Raw genomic sequence first — 13,710 nt, forward strand, 5'->3', positions numbered from 1 at the left:
GAATACCTCACTTTGCTCTCAAAATGGTTTTTCTCTCTAACTTGGTGTATTCTACAAATGAGCAAGAATGCTCTATTTATAGAAGGATAAAACCATGCTTATGTCACTAATGACATAGGTAAATATAGCAAAGTCAAAAATGGTTGCAAATCTTACCAATTTGCCAACTACCAAATCTTTTCTTTTCAACTCCAATTACTATTCCTTTTTAACAATTGCTTGTACCAATTGAATAGCTAAAGTTGACTAAAACAATGGGATGGATTCAACACAACATACCTTTGCTTTATAAGCTCAACTTTTTGCTTCCAACGAGGCACCAATTTGTTTCAATCGGTGAGTAGATAATTTATCGTAGAATTGATCCCACGTTGGATATTTAGCCTCATAGTTCTTTTTACGTAATTTTGAAGACTCCATCTCCACTTTTCTTGCTAATTCCCTGAAGTAAAACGATAAATTATGGGTCCTCAGTCTCCTGTCATCGTCCGATTGACCTCGATTAAGCTCTGCAAGGTCTCTTTTTCAGGCCACAATGTCGCGGGTATATTATCATGCAGAGTTTAACTTGACACAAAATTGATAATTCTTCAGTTTTTTTCTCCAAACCTTTTTTCCTCCTTTGATACATCAAATTTTGAGATCTTTCATCTTTAATAAGTTCCATGCCAATTTTCCTTCGACCCATCTGACAATTAATACGTTCACAAAATTTATACAAGAAAAAAAGTTGGGTAATTAAGTATTCAATTTACATTGTAGAGAAAACTATAAGGAATTTGTGGTGCACAATTTCAAGATTTATTTTTTGCAAGGGCTAGCCTTTAAACCTCAATCTTATATCGTTAGAATTCAACAAAATGACACTGAAGAAAACGTAGCAACTAATTAACGAAATAATAACAATATCAAAAATATTGCTATGAGCGAGAACACAATAGACAACAAATGGTAATAAAAACAATAGTGATACACTTAAAGAATAGGGTTAATACTTCGTACGACAAATAACCACTCCACTACTCTAATCTCATATTGTTAGAATAATTACGTATTTTGATGATTAAATAATACTCTATCACCCAATTAGGCACGTTCAAGGGGTAAAAGAATATTGAGACATCTTCTTGAATAAGAAAGTCATAGTAATTAATATGCAAGCATATAAATCAAGAAATTAATTAATTACCTCTTTGTTAATTAATCTTAACACCACACAAGGGTAGTCAGAGAAGTTTGCAGTTAGTAGTCAGCCTGAAAGAAAAGTAGACAAAAAGTTTGGTATTGTTATAAAATTAAACTCATAAGAATATAATCATAAAGAGAAGAAGGCAGGAGAAGTAGATAGAATAAGAGGAATTTTCTTCTTATTCAAGTATGTGTAAGTCTCATATGTATATCATACAATAGTGAATGAACAACCCTATTTGTAGATTGAGAAATCACTCCAAAAGTCACCATATTAAGTATCATAATAAATAGATACATTCTTATCAAAAAAGGTTCATGAAACCTAGTGAATATGAATAGTTGTTCATTACTTACTTTATGGACTATACACTCATTCAATGGATTTATAACACTCCCCTTTGGATGTACATAGATATTGTGCCTCGTTAAAATCTTACTAGAAAAAACTCTGCGAAAAAAATTCTAGAGAAGGAAAAAGAGTACACATATCTTTTGATACGCATTATTTGTTGCCTCATTAATAGCCTTGCCAGGAAAACCCAGTGGGACAAAACCTCGGTCAAGAAAAAAAGAGTACAACGCGTATTATACTCCCCTGATTAAAACATCACTTAATTTCTTGCGATGATGTCTCCAATCTTCGTACATTGTGATTGGTATTTTCTTTTTCAAAGAAAAAACACACATTATCTGAATATGATGTGTCACTTATCTCAATCAGACGCACTCTCGACTTGCTTCATGGAGGGCTTTTATTTCTGCATAGCAACATTTGCTTCATTGATCGCCAGGATATTATTGTGCCTCCATATACAAACAAATAGCGTGTTTGAGATCGTGCTTTATGCGGATCAGATAAATATTCTGAATCTGTGTAAAACCAATCAGCTCTTGACTTGAATTCTTCGGAATAGAATGAACCCATGTCTATGGTCCTTCAAAGATATTCAAGTATATACATAACACCATTTCAATGTCCTTTTGTTGGGGAGGAACCGAATCTTGCCAGTAAATTTACTGCAAAACAGATTATTAGTCGAGTATTGTTAGCAAGATGCATTAGTACCCTGATTGCACTAAGATATGGAGTTTCATCAACAAGAAACTCTTCATCCTTCTCTTGAGATCAAAATGAATCATCATTTATTTCAAGCGATCTCGTAATCATTGGGGTACTCAATGAATGTTATTTATCCATATAAAATTGCATCAAAACTTTTTCCGTGTATTTGCACTGTTAGACAAATATTTCATTTGTCAAATAATTAATCTGTAGGTCAAGACAAAATTTTGTCTTACCAAGACCTTTTCATAAAAATACAAGGACAATTAGGGTAATTATTTGTGTACACTTTTCTTCCTTGATTATTTCAATCCATATAAGGATTCTTGAAACTTTATTGAAAAAGTTTCCTTCAAACTTTTATATGCTTCAGACACCTCGATTGCTTCAAGGATTTTCATATAACCTTCATTGTCTAGCTAGACATGACATTTATTCATTATATGCATTCAAGTTTTTCATATGTTGCCAGATCAAAATAAATCTCATTGTATCCTCCATAGGAGAAAACATCTCCAATAATGTCAGGATTTTTGCAACAAACCTTTATTCCCCAAGGCACAAACTTATTTAATATATTACGTTTATACTATCGCATAATAATTTATTTGTACCCAACAGACATTATACCTTAATTTATGGACTATCAGTCCAAAACGTCACTTTTCTAAGTGAATCAAATATACTTGAATTATTCATTTTACGTGGCCAACCGTTTATTTGTCAACACTATATGACAGATTTAAATTCAAGATCCTCGCCACAATTATCATTGAGCGCCATATCATATCAAAGATACCGTCGACGGTTATTTGATATCGATTTTAATATGACATAACTTATCGAGATCCCTTCATTTTTCAGGTACCTAAACCTTTTTCGAGGTTTATGAAGTGTTATGTCAATGTGCTCTTTTATAACACTTGACTCATTATCATGACCATATTGATCATTTGCTCCTCTCGTTCTTCAAGGAATTTTATATTTGGAACCGATTGGTCTATTACGCTTCAGGCGTATCATAGACTCTGTCCTTCAAGGACTTCACATTGGAGCATTTGCAGCTAAATTATATCATAGAGTCAGTACATTTATCTGGCAATTGATTTGCAACATTATGCAAATGAATTATCCCTTTAATTTTAAGTTCACATATATATTTAACGAGGATCTAGTTCATAATTAACCTCATACATAATTTTCAGCTGTCAATTATCTCTCCCCCCCCCCCTAATTTTAACAAATCTAACATTCATCCAACCTTATTTGGGATTCATCTTTGTGTGTGGTGGAGCAATTAGATCATAACCGCACATTTAACATCTGAGATGAAAATTATATGATTCCTAACCCAGAACCAATTTTAATGGGGAAACCTTGTTGGCTTCATGCATACATGTGTTGCTACATGTTAAATAAATATTTCATACCAAATCTTATTTGAGAGACTATAATTGGAGGCATACAATTTCTGCTAAATCAATCAACATTATCAATATAATTTCATAATTTGGAACTGTGCTCTTAATTTAACAATTCGAGCAGACAACCTTACAAACACCAATTTGTAAGTTGACACCAAAGCACATGCGATCATCGCATAGATGCATCTGACATATAGTTGCAAATGATCCACATGACAGGTGAATGGGCCCATATCCACTTTTTTATATGTTGCAAAAACTTCAGGGAATTACAATCCCAACCTTAGCTGGTACAATGATCATATTATGAGGAGAACAAACAAAACAAGAGTATTCTTGAAGAATCTTTATTTCTTCATATAATCTACATGAATTCTCAATTAAATTTGTATCACATTTAAATCAGAATGGTCAACCGGACATGCCAACTGATCTTTATGTCAGTACACTTATAATTTACTTTTACATGTGATTTCATCAGCATGTACATTTTGTATGCAACAAACAAGAGGAAAAAATGGGTAATCTATTACATAAATATTTATAACCCGCTTGGTTGTAGTAATTTAAAGATATTAGATCTTTCATAATTTATAGTCTTAATATTTCTTTTTAATTCATCCGAAACTTAAAAAGTTTTTTTTAAGACTTACTACAACTCCATTATTATTCCTCTGGTAATAACACAACTCATTAGAGCTTGCAATCAATTTTGTGTACTATCACATATCCATGACACCATCCATATGGTGAACATCTCCTTCAAGGAGAAATTATATTATTATTGTCATGGTCAAAATTATTACAAACAAGACATGTTTTTTGCTTTACTTTTGTTGTACCATAGGTACACAACCAATGACAAATTTGTATTGTCACACAGTATATTTGATCATGGCCACACCCTTTATAGGCAAGAATTATTTTTTTTTTTTTGCCCTTTCGGTAGTTCATAGCAAACATATCATAATATTCATGACGTATAAACGCACACAACCATTGACCGTTCATGTCAAATAAAATTTATTTATTTCTCTCAAACCTCCCGTAGAGGTGAGTTTGACATATATCCAACCATACATGAATATATTCTTATTCATATTGTTCCTTCATATTTTTTTAATATTCATTTTTCAAGAATAGGCAAACATTCACATGCTTATTACAAGTCACAATCTCTTCATGAGTTGACTATAACCATTTATGCATGTCATACCTTTATATTTGGCATATTTACATGATTTACCTCAACATCACTTTGAAAAATAAGTGCAATATCACTTTATATTCTTTTATTTTGATGGAGGATTTATAAGACTTGTCAAATTATTGGGTTGACAAAATTCACAAGTCCAATGACCTTTCATACCATTTTGATAATGGCTTTCCACTCTCCCTGTCGGACCAAACGAATCGGTCTCGGGGGGGGGCGCCTGGGTTGGTAAAATTGCCTTCACATTTTGAAGAACTATTTGAAGAACCTATAGTGTTTTTCCTTTTATAATTACCACAAGGATGACTATTATGATTCTGTCATTTCACGCCCTTTCTCAATGTCGTTAATCATTTGTTATCTTTCAGACTAATTATTTACTGCTACCACATTCATACTATAGAATGGAGCAAGTCAACATTGGATTTCAAAGTTATCATATACTGCTACCACGTTCGCTTTAGGGAATGGAGCAAATTCAATGAAACGAATTTCAAAAATTTTCATCAAAATTATATTATGTTTGCCTTAGTCATCATTTTCTCATCACTATGGTGCATTGAGACTCAAACTCAATGTCTTATCCATACAAGGCACGTTAGGCCATAATTCTATGAGACTCAAACTCAATATCTTATCATTACGGTGCATCAAAATTCATATTGATGTCTTACCCTCTTGGTGCGATAGAACATTAATCTACCGTCTTACCTTCAAATATTTTTTCCTCATTTTGGTGCATCCGGACTTTAACCTGATGTCTTACCCTTTTGGTGCAATGAAACTTGAATCCATCATCTTACCCTTAACCAATAGTATAATAGACCGAAGTAGAACATGACTCAGCCTCTGAATTTTTGTTTTCAAAACAATCAAACTAATATTCAAACTCATGCTATAAAATTTTTATATATATCTTCTTACATTTAAGAAGTTTTGTATAGCATGTCATATTTAACCAATAGTTGTATATGCCTTTGGTTCCTGATAATTGTTAGTGACTGAATACTATTTTATTCTAAATCATAAAATATTTTAGAAAATACATACCTGATTATATGCAAATAATACCTTGATTCTCATAACAAGATCAACCAAAACATGAGTTAAAGAAAAAATAAAACTCACTCTCAATTGGCTAGAGACTCGTGCTGATAACGTGTTATTAAATCAAATTCATAAGAATATAATCATAAAGAGAAGAAGGCAAGAGAAGTAGATAGAAGAAGAGGAATTTTCTTCTTATTCAAGTATGTGTAAGTCTCATATGTATATCATACAATAGTGAATGAACAACCCTATTTATAGGTTGAGAAATCACTCCAAAAGTCACCATATTAAGTATCATAATAAATAGATACATTCTTACCCAAAAAGGTTCATGAAACTTAGTGAATATAGATAGTTGTTCATGTACTTACTTTATGGACTATCGACTCATTCAATGGATTTATAACAGGTATAACAATTTCTTGAATATTTGCAAAATAATATGAGATGATGAAACTTGTAATTAATTATTTATATTAATGAGTAATTATAATAGAATATATAATCCAAACAAAAAACAGAAAGGGAAATGCTATACCGCCAGAAAAATATGGTCAGAATTTGACCAGAAATGAACAAAAACTATACTAACCTTTTAGTTTAAAATAAAGGAAAAATGCATTAAAGAAAGAATTTGGTTATTCAAAAAACCTTTGCAATTCCAAGTACAATTCTAGATTTCCGAAACTTTATTGTCCTAAAATAAATATGAAAAATATGGAATAACTTATAAAGCAGCAAAAACTACATGGGTTTTGAATAAAATATACAAAGTGTTATAAAGTGGCAAAAATAGTAATATAAAAATTTAGGTACTATGAAAATTATATTTGTTTTTACTTTCATACTCTTATTCTTGGTTTTATTATTTGATTTTATAATATAAACTGAAAACATTTGTGTAAAGAACAAAGACGTCTGATCACTTTTTATCTCTTATATTATATCTATTAATAAATTATAAATCATTATTTATATTTGTTATTAAAATGACTTCGAATTAACGGCATCATATAACTCAAATATTTATTTTTATTATAAATAATTCAACGTCAACATTTTCCTCTTAAACATAATTTAACATTACTATTATTCTTAATTTATTTTCTCTTGAAATAAATGTTAGCTTTTTTTTTTGAAATACTCTCAGCTTGTTATTAACTAGGGATATCACTTAATTATTTAAAGATGTAGGTTTAATTTTTTAAAACATAATTATTAGCAAATATGCAAAATTACAACAATATGTGTAACTATCTTTGATTGTTAAACAGGATCGTCGCTTATGAACCATATGATTTTAAGTATTTCAACAATGTATATATCTATTAATTCTAAAGTGTTTTGAGTTTTAATTGTCGTTATTGAAATATTTCAAATTTTATTTTTAATTTTATGCATAGCTTAATTTTTTAAAACATAATAATTACTACAATTACCCAATTAGAGCTCATATTAGGAACAAATATAAGTAATGATTCTCAAATCATCGAATTGGCATAACACAAGAGCACAAGACTATAATATTAATGCTTGGCTTTTTGGCTTTTTGATTTGTTATCTAGGATTGATATAAATGAACTAGAGTGTTTTGAGTTTTGATTGTTACTGTTAAACTATTTTACATTATATTTACAAAATTATGTAAAATATAATTTAAATTTATTTATATAATAACTACAATAAAATTACTTAATTTTAAAAATTCATAATTAGTTTCAAAAAATATTAATTTGAGGAAAAAAATATTAATATTATGACTATAACTATGTAAACTTAAAATATTTTAACATATCATTTTCAAAAACATTTTTTTTAATAAAACAACAAATAATACTAATAAAGAAAAATATATATGTAACAGTTCATGCTTAACAGATTTGTGTTTTTATTATTATCGGATAACTTATGAAGATATTTTTTTTAATTTTTTTTTTTTGAAATGATAAAGAACTTTCTATATCAGTTCCGTATTATTATAATTTTTCAATGAAGTGACATCAACATTTCTATCCAAAAAAATATTTGTATACGTCTCTTATACTCAATAGAAAAAAATTAATTTGATTGAGTCTTTATTTGTGTATGATATGATTCATATACGATCGAGAATAGGAAGACAATTACATAATAGGATAAATATTATTGTAGTTTCAGTTTGCTTCATATTTCGCTCACATACATTCTAAGTATAATTAGACAAAATATATTTTTATTATTTAACTTTTTTCTAGAAATTTGATGCATAACAACAACTCCTTTAAATAAATAGGAGTAATTGTTTTGCCAACTGGTCAAGTTTAGATTTTTAATTTTGAATATATAAATATAAGCTTAGTATATAAATTTAGGTATTTTCTACATTATAAATTATAAACTAAAATAGATCATATACACTTTACTCCTATTTTATACTTTTTAAATTTTCTCTTTTTATCACTAAAAATAAGAAATGGAAAATAAAAAAAAAAGTAAAAAGGAGGAATTTTTAAACGAAAAAAGAGGTATAGTTTTTTACTTTTTTTTATTAAGTTTTTTACTACTATGCTTACATTTTAAATAGTTTTTTTGTAAAACATATTACTTTTTTTTAGATCTTAAAAATTTCAAGAGAGAAGAGTGGTGAAACTTAATGTTTTGTTTGGTGAATTTTGGGGTTCATTTTTGATGTTTAACTATGAAATCATAAATAATTAATCTCATCAATCATTTTGAATGCATTGGAAATATAATTGAAGACTATATTCAATATTTGAATTAAAGGGCAAAAATGTTCAAAAAGAAACTAATTTATAGTATGAACATGTACTTTTTTACCATTCTGATCAAATTATGGCCAAATTTTTCTGGCCAAAAAGATTTTTCCAAACAGAAAATTGCCCAAAAAGAGCAAGAAAGAGGTAAATTGGAATTTGAGAAAAAGGATACCAAAGCCAATTGCAACTTTGCATGTATGAGGGCTTCTCTTCTATCTCCTTTTTTGGTATTTTTTATATGACATAAGTTGTATTATTGAGAGAAGAAAATTTATTCTTTACTTTTTGGTTATATTTACTGCCTACATTAATTTGGTTTGTTACCTTTTAGGTTCTTAAATTGGTTAAGTTACCCTTTTAAGTTTCTTATATTGGCTTGTGCAATATACACGCTTTACTAATTGAAACCTTTTAGTTTTTATTTAATTTAAGGATAATACACAAGTATCCTCTCAATTTATGTTCAAAATTTTAGAGATACACTTGTACTATACTAAGGTCCTATTACTCTCCTGAACTTATTTTATTAATAATTTTTTACCCCTTTTCGGTCTACACTATCTTGTGGGCCCAATGCTGATTGATTTTTTTTTAAGCTAGTGTCACGTAGGCCGAAAAGGAGTAGAAAATTCAATTCCTTATAAAATAAGTTCAAGGGGTAATAAGACTTTAGTATAGTATAAGTGTCTCTGAAATTTCGGACATAGATTGAGAGGGTACCTTTAATTTACGAATACTCGAAAAGTACCATATTGAGAGGGTACCTTTAATATACGAATACTCGAAAAGTACCATATTTTATATAGGTCGACGCGATTGTTTATTTGGAAAACAAGAAAGGAAATTTGTGATTTCAATCATAACAGTCGTTTATATGGTAAACGCGACCCCGCGATTAGTTCATAGATTTGAAAGTAAATTTTCTATTAAAAAAAATAAAAATAAATATTATTTGTTCATAAAATTTGATGAGTATATGAAGTTATCTTCAAAAGAATTTCAAGTTTCAAAATTTGGTCAAAACCAGTATCTGGGTGAAACTTCACTTTCTAAAACAAATACTTTTAACTTTCTATCCAAACACACTTTGAACTTCCAACAAAAAAAGTATTTTTCAAACACACCGTGTCAATATATAACAGGTTAAATCTTTTGAAGAACATTACAAAATCTTTCTGGGATCAAGAGTAACTGAATTGCAACATTTTATTTTAACAGGTCAGGGTTATTACCTAGGACTCTTCACTTACGATGCCACCTGTGTCGGATTTCTCCAAGAATACACTACTTTTGGCAAATTCAACACGTTGATATTTTTGAAGAGTCCGAACAACATAAGTCACATTTATATTGAACAAGGCCAAAGGGGTGGGGAAGAGAACAAGCAAGAAGATAGAAATGCTTTGTTTCTGCAAAATGAGATGGGAATATGCAAATAACTAAGTACTCCTATATACTTTTTTCCTTGTATATATACATAAGATATCTTTCCACTTTGTGTTGCAACAGTACACAGAGACAATTTCTACAAGGAGCATTTGCAACATCTTACACATAATAGTTCCAATAGCTATGCCCAAAAAAAAAAGGGATGAGTTACTGTGGAACTTTTTCTAGTTAAAATTAGCTCATACCATGAAGTGAACCATCTCCCATGGCTAGCATTGCCCTGCTTGATAGAAATACTACATATATGGTCATAAGTCCCAATCCCAACGACTTGCTAGGCCGCATATCGTTCCGAGGTAGCACAATGAGTGCCCAAACAAGTGCCAACATTAGAAATCCCATTGTGTAATACAAGCTATCATCTCTTGGAAGGATATAAGGTTCTGGCCTACTCGACAAGGCTCCAAGGAGCATGGAGATGCCTAAACCAGCAAGGGTGTTGAACATAGGACCTGCATAACATCCTGACATGGCAATCTGCACACCATCTGCACTATTGCCTGCTATTGCAACATTTGACATTAAGTCACCCATAGAGTTTCCCCATGCCAAGACGGTTAACGCTAGAATTGATGGATTGACACCAAAGATAACACCAAATGCCACTAGCAGAGCCACTAGTTCATTTGCCACGATATAGAACCAAATAATACTCATAAAGAAGCCTCCCAAGAGCCATGGAAACAAGAATCTTTTAGGCGGATGATCAGCTGAGGTATAGACAAATGCAACACCTCCAAATATACCACCAACTACAGCACCAACAACATATGCAGTGGTAGCAGGGCAACTCAAATTGTCCCGAGTGTTCCAAAGGAATGCTAAAAGCAAGGGTGCCAAAGAAGCACTAGAAACAGCATACAGTTTTGACCATCTGTCCTCATCAACAATGGGGATGGTTACCCTTCTTGGGAGTGTCAATGGTATTTCTAGCAGTGCAAACAACTTAGAACAGGATAAGGAAGAAGACTGGACATCGACATCATCATGTTCATTCCAACCCCACAAATCCATTGGACTACTTCCTACAGAATTATCCTTCACAACTTCATCAGAGAAGATTGCGACATTTGAAGACCACATCCAATGTGGCAGCGGAGCTTGTAGCTGCAGCAATCCATCTGCTGATTCCGGCCCACCTAAAGAAGAATCGCTCTCTCCATCTATGCTACTCGATGTAACTGGTAACAAAGGAGCAATTAAATCCAACTTCAAACTAGTCTCGCGATGCCTAAGCATCTCATTTGCAGCAACAAAAGCAGCATACACCAAATAAATAGCGATAAAGGCAACAGCACCTAAAACCGCCACCTTGCCTAGACTCAGAAGAGCAAGAAGTGAAAGGAGAGCTATAATAAAGAAACAGACATCCCTAATAAAGCACTTCTTATCAATCTGTATACATTGTTCTGCAACACACAAGGAAACAGTACCAACTACAACACATGTAACAAAAACAGCACCACCAAGAACACTATTCAACCCCACCTTCCCAGAATCACTACCCATAAAAGCAGCAATACTAGCAAACACATCAGGCGCCCCATTCCCTAAAGGAAGCAAAGTAACTCCTGCTACAGTTGGGGGCAATTTCAACAAATTTGATAGCTTTTCAAGACAACAACAGAAGTAATCAGCAGCAGTATTTCCCAAAAGATAGAACAAAGAAATCAACCAAATAGCAAGAGTGACATATCCAAAAATACTAAAACCTTCACAGGTACAGTAAAAGAAGAAAAGATAATTCAAGAAACCCCCTGAATTACAATGAGGATTTGCCTTCAAGTAGTCACATTTTGTACTATAACCTTGATGTTTATACAACCCACCACATAATTTGATATCCCTGCTTTCACCCAAATGATGATAACTCAAACTCGTTTCCTTTCTAACAGCACTAATCTTGAACGATTTCTTGGAAAGTGGACTTTGAACAACATCTTCTCTACGGAAGAAGAAAACAACCAATACCGACAAACAAAGCCCATTGAAAATTACACGAAACCTGGACCGTTTCCGACAGTAAAACCGATTGTCTGTTTCCATTTATTGAATTCTTGAAAACCCTCCACAAACTTAACAGGGAAAAGGACAAATCTTTGAATATTATTGATGGATATTGGAGAAAATTTTGTCAAGTGGGGTTTGAAGATTGAGGAATTTGTAGGTAAAATTTTAGGATATTCTTTAGGTGTGAAAACAAGACATGGTAAGAGATGAAGAAGGGAGCAAGAAAATAGGGAGCCATGGAAGCGGTCGCTTTCTACAATAAATGGGCCACCACTTCCTTCAATAAGCTTTGCTATACTATGCCCAATCATACAATACATAATAGTATAAAAATTAAATTTCTCTAATTTCTTTTTTTAAAAAAATAAAAAAATTAACATTAAAGTGATAATTTTATTCTTTGATTTTATAAACTGGACAAATATTATTAGTCATTTCAAAATAAAATATTACTTACACAAGTAAAGATGAATAGGCGGAGTATATAATCTATTTTCTTTTGTACAACAATAATTGTTCACTACACAATTTTTCTATGTCCAATAATATTCTCCCCTTTATAAAATCAACGAATAATTTCACACTACTTAATGCACCTTTTATCATAATTATATTCATTTTATATCACAGAATTCAAGACAATTATATTTATTAATTATACATTTCCTTCTATTTCTTATTTTTTACAAGAATAAATTTTGAAAATCTTTGTTTTAAAATAAAGTTGTGTCAAGCCAAACTAAATCTTAAAAATAAAGATGAGAAAAATAAATTGTCTCAATATAACACATCCTTTTAAGAATAAAATGTTAAGATATAATTTTTTACCTTTTTGATTATTTTTAAGCTAATATCTTAAAAATGAAAGATAAATCTAAATAATTTATCTATTTTGAATTATAAGATAAAGTTTCAATTATTCATTGAATATAATGATTTATTTACTTTAAACTATAAAATAAACCTCAACAATTCACTCTGAAATACTAGTAAATTGAAATTAAAATTCAAAATTCCTTTTTTTATTCCTAGTTGATATTCTTTTCTTTTCTACGAAGACTTTCTTGTGATTGTCTTCTTTAAATTTAAGTTTGCGTGTGTCGGTTTGAAAACAGTGGGAACAAAAAGTTTTTTTTTTAATTATTATTAAATAAAAGTAATACTAAAGCGACTTGTTGTCTAGACGGCAAGATACAGACATTTTTTCCAAAAATAAATACTACAAAATAGTCATACATTTTTGCTATGATTACGTATTAATTCAACTTTAATTTGACTTCATTCAACAAATTATACGTCAATAAATAAATATAAACCTAATGTAAAAAAGAAATTGAATTTACCATGATATATGTGGCCTCGTGGAAGAAAAATCAACAGAAAAAAAGGTAAACTAAATTTCTTTATATTTTTTGGATATTGAAAAATAATGTGTCCGAGAAAAAGAATATATTCTTATTATTTTATATTGATAAACGTGAATGAAGAGTAAACAATTAAAAAATTAAAATGAAAATAAACCACGTGTTATTTTAGAATTAGATATTTATATTT

At 30.5% G+C, this 13,710-nt stretch overlaps 1 protein-coding gene across 1 annotated transcript; it reads right to left on the minus strand.

Moving 5' to 3' along the window:
* Positions 1-10,090: 10,090 nt before the first annotated feature.
* On the minus strand, positions 10,091-12,431 carry LOC107024112 (cation/calcium exchanger 4-like). Its single transcript, XM_015225010.2, has one exon. The coding sequence runs from the start codon at positions 12,190-12,192 to the stop codon at positions 10,321-10,323; it is 1,872 nt and encodes a 623-aa protein (XP_015080496.1). The 5' UTR covers positions 12,193-12,431; the 3' UTR covers positions 10,091-10,320.
* Between the last annotated feature and the right edge of the window lie 1,279 nt (positions 12,432-13,710).

This window comes from Solanum pennellii, chromosome 7, assembly GCF_001406875.1.
Source record: "Solanum pennellii chromosome 7, SPENNV200".
In the NCBI taxonomy this organism is placed as follows: Eukaryota; Viridiplantae; Streptophyta; class Magnoliopsida; order Solanales; family Solanaceae; genus Solanum; species Solanum pennellii.

Coding starts and splice junctions, on each gene's coding strand:
- LOC107024112 (XM_015225010.2), bottom strand. CDS start 12,192: ATGGAAACAGACAATCGGTTTTACTGTCGGAAACGGTCCAGGTTTCGT.